This window comes from Streptopelia decaocto (genome assembly GCF_964273445.1).
Source record: "Streptopelia decaocto genome assembly, chromosome: 3".
Lineage (NCBI taxonomy): Eukaryota > Metazoa > Chordata > Aves > Columbiformes > Columbidae > Streptopelia > Streptopelia decaocto.
The window spans coordinates 121,427,021-121,442,965 of NC_138656.1; the positions used below are offsets into that span (position 1 = coordinate 121,427,021).

General features: G+C 54.8%; 1 protein-coding gene across 1 annotated transcript in view; it reads right to left on the minus strand.

Moving 5' to 3' along the window:
- The window catches only part of IFT172 (intraflagellar transport 172), a 40,450-nt gene that overhangs the window by 18,712 nt on the left and 5,793 nt on the right, over positions 1-15,945 (minus strand). Inside the window, exons 7-23 of the mRNA XM_082047301.1 lie at positions 15,738-15,825; positions 14,715-14,929; positions 14,499-14,622; positions 13,385-13,480; positions 11,608-11,769; positions 9,932-9,985; positions 9,310-9,413; positions 8,562-8,647; positions 7,986-8,098; positions 5,460-5,627; positions 4,956-5,092; positions 4,105-4,212; positions 3,515-3,599; positions 3,097-3,189; positions 2,699-2,776; positions 2,056-2,304; positions 211-289 (exon numbers count right to left, since the gene is read on the minus strand). Coding sequence (XP_081903427.1) covers positions 211-289; positions 2,056-2,304; positions 2,699-2,776; positions 3,097-3,189; positions 3,515-3,599; positions 4,105-4,212; positions 4,956-5,092; positions 5,460-5,627; positions 7,986-8,098; positions 8,562-8,647; positions 9,310-9,413; positions 9,932-9,985; positions 11,608-11,769; positions 13,385-13,480; positions 14,499-14,622; positions 14,715-14,929; positions 15,738-15,825 — 2,039 coding nt within the window. The remainder of the gene's footprint in view (positions 1-210; positions 290-2,055; positions 2,305-2,698; positions 2,777-3,096; positions 3,190-3,514; positions 3,600-4,104; positions 4,213-4,955; positions 5,093-5,459; positions 5,628-7,985; positions 8,099-8,561; positions 8,648-9,309; positions 9,414-9,931; positions 9,986-11,607; positions 11,770-13,384; positions 13,481-14,498; positions 14,623-14,714; positions 14,930-15,737; positions 15,826-15,945) is intronic.

Consider the following 15,945-nt stretch of genomic DNA (forward strand, 5'->3'; position numbering starts at 1 on the left):
AGACCCTGCTGGTGCAACCAGCGCGATAAAGGCCTTGGGAACAGGACGCTGTTCTGGGACGGGGTGTGCTGGTGCGAAACATGATGAGACATGACGCTTCAGACCACCAAGGCCCCTCCGGGCTCCAGGGCAAAGCTCAGGTTGCCACAAGGCCTGAGCAGCCAGGCTCTGCTGGGGAGGGATGGGGGAGGAAGACACTTAGCACGGTACCTTTCAGGAAGGCACTGCCCTTGCAATAGCACTCCAGAGCCTTCCGTGGGTTCCCGACCTTCTCAAACAGGTCTCCAGCCTAGTGACAAATACAAGCTGCCGGTTTCCAGAGCCACTATCTCCCCACGCCGTCACACGCCCTGCCAGCCCCACGCACAGAGCTCGCCAGTCCTGCCACAGACTTCTCCGTCAGCTCTGCCTTCCCCACTAACCGAGAGCACGGGGATAAAGGGCGTTGCAGAAAGGCCGCATGTGCTGAGAGCACAGCCCCCTCTGGCAGGCGGCACACCCGAGCGCTTTCTGAGGTACCATCTCCTAACAAGACAAGGGGTTTTGAGACAGCTCCCTCTGTGCCAGTGGCTCCGCTCCCGGACGAGCATCCGGAGCAGGGGCAGGAGCGGTGCCGGGACATCGGCTCCTGCAGCAGGTTCCACCCTGTAGGAAAGGGTGGCGGCCAACAGGGTGGGACGAGGCTCAGAGCTTGTGGGACTTAGAACACAACCTCAGAAAGCTCGTCCTGGCAGACGAAAGGCTCCTTCCCGCCCGTGTCTGAGTGGTGGTGGAAGCGCACGTCCAGAGGAAGGCTGTACCCCAGCCCCTCCTCTGCTGTATCTGACAATCTGCACCGTGGAAGCTTCCTGAGTTTGTCATGGTGCCTCACATCATCATATTTAACGGCTTTGACAGACTCAACCTCCGTGATGTGTCTAATCACTTTGGGACCGTTTATACTTTTGGTACCAGAACATCTGGCAGCAGTGAGTTCCACTGCTACTCTTTCAAACGAAGGCTGAAGAAAAGGTGACCGGTTTGGAAGAGCACAAAATTCTCTTGGGTCCAAATGAAATGGTTGGAAAATGCCAAAGGTAAAATGACACTGGAGAAACATAATTTAAGCAGGGCACATAAAACAGGCTAGCAAAAATAACTGTTTTTTGACACAACACATAACTGAACCGGGTAACTCATAGCAAACATTGTAGATCAAAAAGTACGGATGTTTCAAACAATAATCTGAGAAGCTCATGGAAGTAAAAATCTATCAAGAGCTCTTGAACATCAAAAATAAAACTATTCAGGTACACTATGGTCTGCAAACTGCTGGAAACATGAAAGTACACCAGGAAAAGTACACCAGGAAAAGTACACCAGGAAAAGTGCCGCCCTCTATTAGCCCGCCCTGCTCTTTCTGTCCCTGTTTCAGGCGCCTGCACGAGGCCGCTGTTGGCCGGGATGCCGAGCTGTTCTGGTCCGGCTCAGCACTCATTTCTTACATTAACATGATGATGTGCTGTGTGAAAAACACCCTTTTCTTCTAAAACTGTCACCTAGTAAGTAGTTACCAATTCTCTTGTGTTATTAGAGACAGAAAATAATGACTTGCCTCCTCTATCATATTTATGGTTCTCCAGATTGTCTTCCTAACCTCCTTTGTTTCTCTTCCTTAGCTTTTCCATTTAGACTATCCTTCTATGAAAGCTGTACCATCATTTTTATTCCCCTATGAGGAAGCACGGTACAGTTTCACAGCAATCCCAAGTTTTCCTGTGATTCCCAGCTCCTTTCCTGTTGGTTCCTATCTTCCAAAGGGCTTCCCTGACCATTACTGAACGTTCGGCTGATGTTCCGGAGACACGTCGTCAATGAGCTGTGATCAGTAACTCAGATCTCACCCGTGTATAACGGATGCAGTTAGGATTTCCTCCCAACTGCTAACTGCAGATTTATCAACACCGAATTACATCTGCTGCTCTCCAGCGCAGGCCCCTGCGTCTCAGAGGAGAAGGGGACAGGGGAAGAGCTCCGATGCCACCAGCAGAGAGCCCAGCGGGGCGGGAGACTCACCTGCTCGTACAGCTCCGCTCTGACCAGCGCCACGGAGACCCTGTTGATGACATCCCCGTGGGCCAGGAGCTCATCCCGGCCCATGGCCAGCCGCGCTGCTCTCGCCGGCAGCCCTGCCCGCAGGTATAAGTTGATGGCTGCCAGGTAGTCGCCCTGTCCCTCCTGGACCTCCCCAGCCTTCTCTTCCTGCTGGGTATCCAGCAGCCACTCGTAGTAGCCCCGATGCAGCTTGTCCAGCATTGGGTGTCCCTGTTGAGAAACGCAGCACTGGTTGACCTGGGCAAGGCAAGACGCTGTCCTGCTCACCTCGCAGGCTCTGGACAGCAGATCACGGCACAGATCCCTTGCCACCCTGTTAGAAACCACAATGCCAGCCCTGTGTGCCACTGCATCATTCATTCTTCTTCAAAGTCCTAGATGCTCCTAAACCAACTTCAGCAGCTTTTCTCCCTCACCATTCACCCAGCTCAGCATCAACATCAGCACAGACTGATGTCCTCTGCTTGGAGCCCCTTGGAGCACAAGTGGCACCGGACAGGGCAGGCGAAGAGAACCCAGGTCTTGAACAGACTCCCAGCCAGACCACTTGCCAAGCAAGCCCAGCCCACAGCCTAGTGCAGGCTGTATTCTGTATGTCCTGTACCTTGGCCTCGGCAACCATAATGCATTCATCCCACATGTGCAGCTCCTGGTACATGTCCATGGCCTCCTCCGTGGCGTTCTGTGTCAGAGAGCAAAGGGTCAGCCTGAAGGCTCCACACAGCAGACACAGCCCTTGAGCCCGCACAGCCAGCAGGGTTACATGTGCAGAAACACTTGAAAACGTGGACTGTCCCCTCTACACGGACATACATCCTCCCCCAGCCTCTTCATGCACCTCAGGGCAATCCTACATCTTGGAACAAGAAATATCTTCTATTTCAGGTCAAAAATCTCTTCTCCCGTCATTAAGCAACTTCTCCCTTTTCTCCTTCACACCAGTGCACAAACTTCCCTGCCCAGAAAGATGAGACCTTTTGTGTTCCTTGTTCCTTTACTCACCTGTTCCAGGAAGATCATCTCCGCCAGCTTGTAGTTCTTGTCCAGCATGGCCAAGCGGGCCCGCACCAGGTAATGGTCTGTGCCGTCCCCACCCTGCAGACAGCACCAGCGCAGTCAGTTTGGTGAGCAAAGAACAGGCTCTGCAGTGACACAGGGGAGGGGACTGCAGGTGGGACCTGGGTCACTGAGGAGCTAAAGACAGATGAGAATCACAGAAGCGACAGGACAGGAGCAATATGAAACGGACAGCCAGACGAGGGACCTGGCAGGCACGGATCAAAGATCATGTCGGCGGTTTCTGCATGACCAGGTACTGGTCTGTAGCAGGATACTGGTGAGCAGGGACACAGAAGATAATGTGTATGCAAGTGTTTACAGGAAAGCAGCTGCCCTGCACAGCAGAAAACGTTTGACTTACGTGCTCTTGAGCTGCCTGATCAGCAATGGTATTGGTCTCATGCAGAAATCGAGCCTTTGCCATGTTGCCCAGAGCTGCAAAGCACCTGGAAAGAACAAAGCAGTTAGTCAATAACTGGGTTTTATTGCCCACTTTTGGTCCAAGGAAAGAAACTCAGAAGCTGGGCAGCAGACCCAGCTCTGCAAGCTGGAGAGGTGGGGTGGCCCTGCTGCAAGAGAAAGGATTCTGAGAGACCCGTGGTCGTGTGCCCTCCATCCCTGCCCCGGAGCTCATCTTCGCTTCCCCGCGCTTCAGAGACGTGCTGAGCATGCCCACGTCTGTCAGCTCCCTGGAGCTGCACTATACACTGCTTTGGGTTGCCATCAGCAAAAATGTATGCTGCACAGTGATGTCTTCCTGTCCCCGGCTCCAGCATTACTGTCCAGGATGGAAGAGCAAAGTCATTGCCTGGAATAGAGAACACTTAATTCTCCAGAGCAGTGAATCTTCCAGGCCACACGACAAGTCCCAGCTTTAGTCAGACCCTGGTTTCTGTGAGGGATTCAGCAAGGAGTGTTTAGGCCAGAAAGACATGACAGCTGTTCCCGTACCTCTCTGCAATGTGCAGCTGCCTGGCTTCCAAAGCCAGCCTGCTCAGAGTCTTCCACATGGCCTCGGTCTCTGCAGACATCTCCAGGGTCTCCAGAAACGCAGTGGCCCTTGAGACAGAGATGTGCAGAGTTTCAGTAACAGAGCGGGAATGCAGCAAAGCAAGCGGGGTGCGAGCAGTTGTGTGAGGGTTGTACAGAACGGGGCCTGGCATCGCAGGGGAACGTTCAGAGGCGGGTTGAGCTCCGGCTGAGGCACTCGTGGCAGCTGACGCGCAGGGGCTGCAGCAGCGCGGGCAGGTCCGCGGCGCTGCGGCCAAAGCAAGCCTCTGGTGCAGAGAAGTCTCTCAAGCGGTAACAGTGCTACAAACATGTGAAATGTTCTTCTCTGGTCAATTTGAAAACCCTATAACCATGTCAGCAGTGCCCGGTGGCCACCACGACTGCTCAGGCAGTCAGTTTTCACTCTGCACAGCTCCTGAGTGTTCCCATGGCACTGTCACCGTCATGAGGGGCAGCAGCAGAACCACCTGAGTACCACTGCACACCCGGTTGCTACAGGAGACAGACGTATTCACTGCAATTTAGAGAAAACTTCTGCCCGTGTCAATGGGACCAGACTAGCCAGTCCTCTGTGCCCTCACGTTTGAAACCACAGAGCTGTGAAGATGAAAACGCTGGATATTCGCTCCCAAAGGGCTCATTATAGCCAGACCTGGCAGCAACACGGGTTTGGCCTGCGCCGCAGCTCTGCATGGAACTGCGCTGCTGCAGTCCGTGGATTGCCGACTCCCAGGTGTCTGCGAGGTGACGTGGGGTCCCTGTCAGCACCACGTGGTGTATCCAGCACCTACCTGTGATAATCCCCGTCGTCAATGGCAGTTCCAAACTCTATGAGGCCTTCGTCCAGGGTGTAGGACACAGTGTTCACCCCTTCAGATACTATCACTTCAGTCTTTCCATCGTTCCGCTCCAAGTCTACAATATCCCCCTGGAAAGAGGACCCGCTGTCAGGACTGCCACGCTCTCCTGCAGCATGCAGGGTGGCAGGGACGTGAGGCAGCACCGAGACAGCTCTGCTGCTTAAGTATTTGCTGAACGAGCTCACACTGAGCAGGCGTCATCCTGATCCCACTAGCAGGAACAAAACAGTACCTGAGCAGCTCCTTGCTGTATTAACTATCTCCATCTGCTTCCAGAAGTGCCTGCCACGAAGCTGACAGATGGGCTCATGTTTTGTCCAGAAGCAACCAGCAGTTCCCTCCTGTCTCCCTTCTGCAACACCACCCTGACCATACCCACACGCGTGTGCAGAAGTAACAGGAACTGCTGGAGGTCATCAAAGCCTCCAGTTTTACCTTCAGAGGAAACATGGTGACTCGCTCGGGAGCGTCGATGTTGTACCAAATGCAGAGGTTGTTTCTGTTCTGAGCCACCACCACGTCGCTGCCCGGGACCCACTGCACGTAGGAGCAATAGTTCAGAATGGTGGTCTTGGTGCTGCTTTCAATGTCGTAGAGCTGCAGCTGCGGGGAAAGCAGAAACAGGCTCAGCGGGGCTGGGCTGGGCGGGCAGCTCCCTGCACCAGCAGGAACGCTGAGCCAGCGCCTCGTGAACAGATACCAACAACCAGGAACCAGACTCTGTCCAGGAGACCCATCCCAACTCTCACCATGTCATTTACACACATTACTGTCCAAGACTTCAGACCTCTTTTAGCCCCTGCAGTATTTTAAGCAGCATGTTCAGTCCTGGCCTTCCTTATTGCCGGGCACGTACGTATAGAAAGCAGAGTATGCCTTGTGCTACTTCAGCTCCCCCTCAGCTGCAGAGCTGGAACAGGAGAGTGGTCTCTAAAGTCCCTTCTGCAAACACACGGGGCACCAAGAAGGGCCTTCCTCCGCAGCTCCGGGATGAACTGTCCATCCCAGGAACAGTTCTAGCGCAAGAGCTGTTGCCAGGAAGGTGTTGTTTGCAGAATACACTGTCCTGAAGCAAACCTGACAGTTTGGAAGGTGTAACCTGACACAAGGCATAACAAAGATGTATGATGCTTTGTAACCTCAAAGTCCTGGGCTGCCCCTGCTCCCTGTCATAATTGTCCTCACCTAGCAAAGATGAGAAAAAAAGAGAGAATTGCACTAGTCTCATGACACACTGGTCAGAAGAGAAAAAGAAAGTCCCTGCTTTCCTCCGTACCAAACTGGCTGGAGAAATACAGGCAGGCATAGCTTAGGAGAACCATAGTATTGTCTGATTTAGGCTGGTGCAGTATTTAATGAAGGAGCCATCTATGTAGCTCTTCAGAGGCAAAACGGAGCCAGAAGAGGCAACAGCAATCTTGATGATGCCCCTGTCTCCTGTTGAGACAGTAGATCAGAGGACCCAAATGTAAACTGAACAAGACTGCAACAATAAATACAAAAAGACACATTACTGGGAAAGTGCTCTTTTCCTGCACGACGGGACATACACAGCTTTGTACGTATATACAGCCATGCGCGCGTTGGCCCAGAGGCAGAACCACAGGCTGGGCGAGACTCCAGCGGACGCGCGAGCCGGGAAGGGCCCGTGCGGCGGCAGACGGACGCTCCGTGGCCTCCGGCCGCACGGCCGAGCGCTCCGGCTGCTGGATGATCCGCCTGGCAGCGGTGAATCAGTCTGTGCGCGAGTGACAGCGAGCAGACAGGTAATTCATCGGACATCTGTGATTCAGGCAAGAAGGTATCTTTGCACCCCCTGCAATCTGTGACGCAATCTTAGGGGTTGAGCTGCCAAAAGCGATGAAGGAGGAGCAGCTCAGGGAGGAGCAGCCTGGGGTTCTGCTATGAAACGTGAGAGGGGATTGCAGAGTTTCTTCTGAGGCTGAGAAAGTTCTCAGGGACGTCAACACATACAGGTGTATGAACAATACTTCACCCATCCCTGGACTAAGGAGAGAGGCACAGCCAACAAGGAAACATTGTGCTGCAGACTGACAGCGCCGGGGGGACCTGAGCTCTGGGGCAGTTCAGTCAGCCCGCGGTGAGCTGCAGAGCCACGGCGGGGTCTGCCACGGGCTGGGACACCTGGGACACCTGCGCAGAAATTCTGGGTGCGAGTTACACCGTTGTCAAGAAGGTCGTGTCTCTTCTCAGGACACTCTTGCAACAAGAGGAGCAAACAAAGTCAAGCAGCCAAGGAGCCTTACATTCGTAACGGTGAAGAAGGCTCGATAGTGAACTGAGTGGAACTGCCACACAATTAACAAACGCATCTTATTGCCTGCTGCAGTGAGCTTCCTCAGCTCTCTGTACGACTAAACTAAACATGGCCAGGACAGGAGGTGAGCACCCGCGCATCATAATCTGTAACAGGAAGCCATTACCATGATTTTGGGCATAGTTTTGTCCTGAGCTCATCAGTACCCTCCCAGACAACATTCAGCCACGGTGTGGGAATCGGCACAAGCCAAGGGCCACACCGAACAAGCTGTCTGGTTGTGACTACACTGGTTTAGAGAATTAGAGAGCTCATCCTACAGACATAAGCCACGCTGTTGCAGGGAACACCTTTTTTACATTTACGTGTTTCGGTGCAACATTAGGGTCCTCATCCTGAGATTAAGCACTTGTCTCCATCTCACAGCAGAAGAGTCTGTGATCTTCATTTTCAGGTGTGATGAGATGGAGTAAGACGACAAGTAATAACCTCAGAGTTAGCGATGACTCAAGACCAAACACGCAACGCCACCAGCCCACGGAATCTGAACATGGTCTATCCCAGAGTGGTCAAAAAGCCATGAGTGCTTCAGATGTGTTTCTCACCTCCCTCCACTCAGGCATATCTGTCTTTACCTGCCCCCACATGCTATCCGGCCACACTCCCAGATGCAGCCGCCTCACCCGCATCTTCTTGTCCCTGAAGAGCAGCTTGTGGCCTGTTTCGTTCAGCTCCAGCCAGTCGATCTTGCTGTCGTGGCTGATGGTGCCAGCGTTGTAGCCACCAACGAGGTCCACTTGGGAAGGAAAGAAAGGGAACGGTGTCAGTACCTTATGCGCCCTGAAGTGCTGAACATTCAGTGCTGTCCCGTGGGGACCACGTGCCTGGGACCTAATCAGGGCAGGACCCCCTGGCAAACGCGCTGTGACATCAAACGCAGACTGCAGCGACATTCTGTCCTGATGCCTCAGCAGCTGCAGAGACTCCTCCACCCACCGTGAGCACACACAGACCACGGGCAGTGCAGGCAGCAACGTCACCGTGCTGAGCGGCACAGAACGTCACCGCCACCCCACAGCCGCGTCCCCAGCGCACAGCCAACCTGTCTGCGACAGGCAGAGGGGGTGCAAAGGGGCCTTCAGGAACCTGCTGCTTGGTAGGGTGCATGCAAAGACCTTTGAGGACATGCTGCCTGGCACAGGGAACATAAAGGCATCAGAAAAGCTGGCAAAATGCAGGGCAGGGAGGTTTACATTCACCTGTTGCTATAGTCTTGATGTCTACCAGATAAGCCAGTCTCTTGTTCTCCTCCATGCCTCTCTGCCGTCTCTCATTGATACGGACACTTTATTCGAAGGGAATGACAACCGTTACCTTTACTACTCTCTCAGTTCTCAGGACTGAACCCCACAGTCCCTCCCAGCCTTGCCTGCAGTTTCCCCAAGCCCGTGGAGCCTCTTGCAGCTCTCTGCCCTGTGACCCGCACAGTACCCAGCGCTGCCTCCACAACAGACCTGTCTGATCCGAGCTCCGCTCGGGAAGCTGCCCCGCTGGAACCAGGGTCCCCAGCAGCAAACTGGTGACAGTGCTGCCACCCCCCAGCAGCCCACGATCCTCCCTTCTCTTGAACCAGAAAATGGAGTGTGGTGGTTCAAAGGGACAGAGGGGGTCCTGCTGGCATCTAGAGCCCCTGATAATGCTGTACTAGGAGCAGCTGGATGCAGAGATGCCCGAGTACACGCACAGGAGGTCGCTCTCCCGCAAAAGCCCAGCCAGGCTTCAATAAGCACGTATCAGAGGAAAATGGGCTCTTGTGCTTCTAAGACTTTACAACCACTAAGTGTAACTGAGCAACCGAACCCTACCATCAGCCCCTCTCAGCAGCAGATTACTCAGGTGTCAGCGCCTGGGGGCTGCGTTGTGCAGAGTGGGACACTTCCAGGGGCACGTACCCGAGGTCACTCTCACAAAACGCCTGCACCGGCCCCGTGGGCGCGTGACGCTTACCTGACAAGATGAGGGCTCATGAACTCCGTGCGGACAGACCCCAGGATGTCATTGCTTCCATATTCCACCAGCGTCAGCTCTCCAGCATTGAAGATCATGCACACCTGATGGTGAGAGGGGATACACTCTTACTGAAGTGCCAGGTAAGCACACATACCCACCAGTGAGGTGTGCGGAGAAGAACATGCTGCACACGAGTCTGAATTTAAACCCTCTGGGATGAGTAAGGAACTGTCCTTGGCTTCCTACTGTGATGGCCAGCTTCTCCTCAGGCCGGGGGATGTTAGTCCTGGGCCTATCAGTGCTGCAGGAGTCAAGCTGTCACCCTGACAGGTGTTTTCTGTACCTCTAACACCCTCCATGGCTGTTGCTTTTTATTGCTGCTCTCTCCTACAGGGTTACGGCTAGTGTAACTTGCCAGTGCACACACTGAGTTTGTTCTATACCTGGCATGTGGAAAAGGCAAGTACAGGGGGAAGCAGATCAGGATCTGCATGGAGAGGGTAAGCCCAGGAAACTGCTGAGAAACCGGGTTTTCCAGAAGTGTGGTTGGCACTTTTCTGTCAGGGCACACACAGCTTTACTCCCCACCCACGGCAGCAACCTGTCCCACCCAACTTACACTCTCATTGTCGAAGAAGAACTTCTCATTCCCTCCAGATCCTTGCCAGGCCACCTGCGAAGCAAGAGCAGGCTGAGCGACGGCGGGGCCGGAGCTGCGGCAGGGCCGGGCCGGGCACCGCGTCCCCCGCGCCCGCCGCCCCGCGCGCCGCGGACTGCCCCGCGCAGGGAGCGCCGGCGCCTCGGCTCGCAGCACCGCTCCTCAGTCGCTCCCGGATTCCAAGCTCCTCGCTTCCCTCTCCTTTTTTATCCTCCGCTTCGGATTGGTCTCTGTGTAGTACCTTACTGCCTGCCGGACAGGAGCCTTCAGCGTGACCCACGTGCTCCCTCCAGCCTGTTCTTTCACAGGCACCTCTCCGCCTTCCTCGGACTAACTTTATCACAAAAAGCACCCCAACGGCCTCTTTGCCTCCGTAGATCTTCACAGAGTCACTGCCACCGTTTGTGGGGGCAGAATCTCCACGCTCGGTGTAGCTGCAACCCCCCTTTTCTGTGCACATTATCAGTGACTGCTCAGCACAGTGCTGGGAGCACCAACTGATTGGGAATTTGGGAAGAGCACTGGATAACACAGCAGTTACTGTGGTGACAACCAGCAAGTGGTCAGAGAGGCAGAAAAGTGAAAGGCGAGGCTGCAGCTTCCTCTGCCTTCCTTGAGCAAGAGCTTGGAGCCGCTGCTTCCAAACAGCTCCGGGGAGACAGCAGGATGGCAAATGGACAACACACAACCCACTTCTCTATGAGTATAGCTGCACAAGCGAAAGAAAAACTGTATGGAGAGAATGATGGAGAGAAACCTGGGAGATTGTGTCTGGCCAGATCTTCAGTGGGGTTACCAAGCATCAGTACCCTCCAGTTCACATCTGCAGCCAGGAGCTCCTGCTCCCAGCTGGACTGATTAGCGCACCGTTTGCCTGAATAAAGGTATATGACACTTGCGTGAACAAAGCAACTACATCCTGAAGCCTGTTTGATACTTTGATCAGACACCAACCTGCTGCCCGTGCTCCGCAGCCTTGGCACACGAGCTGAGCACTCGGTGCACTGTGAGGCTCAGGGATGGGCAGTTTGGTATCAGAAATTATACTGGCATAACCTGTGGTAGTGCAGCCACAAAAGTTCGGGGTTGTTTGTTACATACTAAGATTCATACGCTCACATCTGGAATGTACATATGTACAGTATCCAGCCTTGGGCCCCCCGTACAAGGAAGATGCTGACAAGCTGGAGCATCGAGACGGGGCTGGAGCGCCTGCACCGCGCAGAGAGGCCGGGGAACCGCGCGGCCGCAGCCCGGAGCAGGGAGGGCTTAGCAAACCCCTCATAAGGTGACGCCAGGATTTCATTGGCAGACGGCGAATGAGTGAGAAACAGCCATAAACTCAAACAGGGACTCCAACAAGACTTCGGAAAAAAGCTTTCCCCATGAAGACAGAAAAGCATTGGAACGGGGACTGGAGGGGCTGTGGGGTCTGAGCAGCAACACCTGAATTTAACATTGACCTTCCTTCGGGTAGGAAGTTTGATAAGAGACCTCCAAAGGTCCCTTCCAACCTGAATTATTGTACAGCTCTTTGAAAACACCTGTATTGTTTTGATACAGAAAACACACAAACATGTCCTTTGAGTTACAAAGTTAAGCATTGACACTCGAGCAATGGCACAGATTTCCCGTACCTCACTGAGCCTGTTGGAGCCGATGTCACCCAGCAGCAACGTGTCTGAGGTATGGGCCACCAGATATCGGTCTTTCCCCAAGATCTTCACCTCATCAATCTCATACCCGTACTGGGATTTCAGCACAACTCGAGCTCCTGTGGAGAGGTTCTTCACAATGACCTAGGGAAGCGGAAAAGCCACATGAGGGCACACACAGAGGAAGAACACAGACTTCTTGCCCCTTGGAAGATTATGCAACAGATGATACCTGGGTATTTACATGTCCCCTCACATCATTAAAGAAACCTTACATTCCTTCTGTACAGAACGACAACTGCAGCTGTGTGTGGGACTCCCACTTCTGCCATGTCGCAGTCTCTGGCCTGTCTGCAGGCTCGGGCCCCTCCCACGCTCCTGCTCTCTGCACACACCGCTCCATCACCCCGCTCCATCACCCCTCTCACACTCCTGTCTCTGCACACACCGCTCCATCACCCCCTCACACTCCTGCTCTCTGCACACACCGCTCCATCACCCCGCTCCATCACCCCCTCACACTCCTGCTCTCTACACACCGCTCCATCACCCCCTCACACTCCTGCTCTCTGCACACACCGCTCCATCACCCCTCTCACACTCCTGTCTCTGCACACACCGCTCCATCACCCCTCTCACACTCCTGTCTCTGCACACACCGCTCCATCACCCCCTCACACTCCTGCTCTCTGCACACACCGCTCCATCACCCCGCTCCATCACCCCCTCACACTCCTGCTCTCTACACACCGCTCCATCACCCCCTCACACTCCTGCTCTCTGCACACACCGCTCCATCACCCCTCCCACGCTCCTGCTCTCTGCACACACCGCTCCATCACCCCTCCCACGCTCCTGCTCTCTGCACACACCGCTCCATCACCCCTCCCACGCTCCTGCTCTCTGCACACACCGCTCCATCACTCCCTCACACTCCTGCTCTCTGCACACACCGCTCCATCACCCCCTCACACTCCTGCTCTCTGCACACACTGCTCCATCACCCCCCTCACACTCCTGCTCTCTGCACACACCGCTCCATCACCCCTCTCACACTCCTGTCTCTGCACACACCGCTCCATCACCCCTCTCACACTCCTGTCTCTGCACACACCGCTCCATCACCCCCTCACACTCCTGCTCTCTGCACACACCGCTCCATCACCCCCTCACACTCCTGCTCTCTGCACACACCGCTCCATCACCCCCTCACACTCCTGCTCTCTGCACACACTGCTCCATCACCCCCCTCACACTCCTGCTCTCTGCACACACCGCTCCATCACCCCCTCACACTCCTGCTCTCTGCACACACCGCTCCATCACCCCCCTCACACTCCTGCTCTCTGCACACACCGCTCCATCACCCCTCTCACACTCCTGCTCTCTGCACACACCGCTCCATCACCCCTCTCACACTCCTGTCTCTGCACACACCGCTCCATCACCCCTCTCACACTCCTGTCTCTGCACACACCGCTCCCTCACCCCTACTGCTGGATTTCGAACCCGGTCAAGTTGACTGAAACTAAACCACTGACAGAGCCTGCACTGGGCATGGAGGCAGCCCGCACAGATTCACGAGCTAGGAAATAAACTCCACCTTCCACCCGGCCTTGACCCTGTCCCTGGAACATGCCCTGTGGCTGTCCTGACACGCTGCTGTGAACAAACCGTAGGTGCAGAACTCCAAACCCGTGCAGTTTTAGCAAGCGCCCCATTTTCATCAAGAGACATTACTGCATCAGACACCTCTCACCTGGCTCGGTCCCACATACGTCATCTCAAATTTATTTTTGTAAACGCTTCTGCGAAGGCAGCAGTCGAACTGTTCAACTCCTCCGCACAGAGTGCCCTGGGGAGACGCACATCGCACACAGTCACAATTCCGCTGTGGGGAGACGTCCCCCAGCGACCCCCGTGAGCAGGACCCGAGGGAGGCAGGAATCGCTGTTCCTGCTCCGCGCAGCGGGGCTCCAGCCCCAGAACCACGAGGACCAGCCCTACTTGGCTTTCTTGCGAGAACAGAAAGAGTGAGACACCCTCATGGAAACAGAGCTTACCAAATTCTGGCATGTACCCGGCAGAGGAAGGGCTAAAAGTCACCTTTATCCCCATCTTCCCCATTAGCCTTCTCTGCTTCCCACTTCTCCCTCTCCCGGCACACCAATCTCCCCTTCCCTTCCAGCAGAATTCCTCCACCTTCGTATCTTTCTCTACAACAACCCTGCTCCTTTCACTGATCCCCTATCCCATCGCCCCTTCCCCTTCTCTGCAAGTTTTTGTTCATGTGTTAAATTAATTCTGTCTGAAAATATTTCAAGGATTCTTGATTGTTGAACACAAAAAGATGCAAAAACTATTAAAGACAAATTGTAAATAGAAAACTTCCCAAATAAGTTAAGTGCTTTAAAGAGTTATTCAACTTAATACAGAAAGATGTGCAGAAAGATTAGAGAGCTTTAAAGGATTATTTAACTTAATGGAGAAGGGCAGATCCAGGTCACCGGCTGGAAGTAGAAGACAATTGTGAACTGAAAACACAGCACATTACAGACACAGCATAAGCAGCACATCGGTTCCTGTGCTGCCTCTCACAGGGGCTCAGACGAAACACTCCTGAGGCTGCTCAGAGAAGCTACGCTGTCCTGGTTGTGCCTCCGTGGAAGAGGAGCCAACGAGCCATCCCACCGCCGCCCTGACCCCGGCGTCAGCGCCCGCAGCAGCGCCCACGGCGCCAGCCCAGCCCAGCCCCGCGCGCCCCGCGACGGAGCCGCCGCCCTCACGCGCTGTCCCTGCGGCACACACGGAGTCTCAGAGCGCTGAGACTGTCCCTGTGCGCGACCCGTGGCCCCGGGGCTGCTGATACCAACCGCACAGATCCGCGACCCGTCCCTCTTCCACGCCAAAGCCGTGATGGTGTAGAGGTGGGCGATCTCTTTGGGCTTGCCCTCCTCCCAGGCACCGCGGCGGGGGCTCCAGTTCAACACCCGTAACCTGCGAGAGGAGAAAACAGAGGCACGAAGAACCGCGCACGGCTGAAGAAGAACGCGCTATAAAGGGGGAGACCTGAGCAGCACGCACCGTACCTATCGTAGCTGCCGATGACGACCGACTGGCCACCAGGACTGGCAGCTGCTGTGGTGAATTCCTTCTCCGACGAGTCCTGGCTGTAGTCAAAGGTTTGAATCACGTTGCCCTCCTTCCCATACGCTACGATCTTCTTATCGCATCCCGCAGCCACGATGCTGTTGGAAGCCCAGGCAAGGGCGTAGGGGGGACAGGGATGCACCACCAACTTACCCTACAACGGACAAGACAGAACACCCTGAAAACAGGAAGGGCTCCAGCGCCCAGCTGCCCCAGTGGGACCAGCAGGAGGCCATCTGTAAGGCCCAGTCCATGGGTGCTGTGTCTGCCTGCCTCGGTCTGCAGGAAGGCAGACAGAAACCAGAACGGAGAGATGCATCAACTGCTCCATCCATTGAACCGGGAGAGAAGGTTCCTGCTGCCAGTAAGAAGATGAGCACATTAACTAGACTGGGATGCACTCAGCAGAGCACACACGGGCCTTCAGCGCGTCCGGCAGAGAGCAGACTGCTCAGACTGCTCAGACAGGATCCCAGGGACAACCCCATTCCCTTCGGCACAGCTGAACGGACACTGCTCCTCCTGGGCACGAGTGGGAGGCCCAGGAGAAACGCTGGGTGCCCGGAGGACCCTGTGCACAGAGCGTGAACCTGGCACCCGGGGTCAGCTGGGACGCCCGCACATCGCTTAGTGAGGAGACAACAGTAGCTGTTCCCTGGAACCCTACCTGTTCAAGCATCCTGGACACTCTAACATCAGATCTCTCCAGACACCTGAAAAGCCCTATGTCTCATACATAAAAACGTAATTTCCCCTCCCACCACTGCCCTTGGTGTACTCCAAAGCACCCAGTCACCGTTCTGTCTTCACCGATGCTCCACAAAAGCTACGCCAGCAAGCACAGGCTGCAGCTCCTCTCCAGACCTGCACCCCTCCACAGCCTGATCCCTTTTCGGAGCTCTCGAGCTGGGGAGAAGGCTGTGCCAGCAGGAATTTGGTCACTGAAGAAGGATCTTGGGTACCTGTGATTCACCTGAGCCCTCATCATCAAAGAAGAAGCGTACTATGCTTCCATCCGCATGGCCAGACAGGATTCCCTTCCCCGACACACTGCAACGAAACACAGACAGATGATGCAATATTGCAGAGAGACTTGCACCTTTATCTTCACACCCCGAGGAGCCAGTCCCGGGGTTATCGTTGATGTTCCTCATCAAAGAAACTGTCACC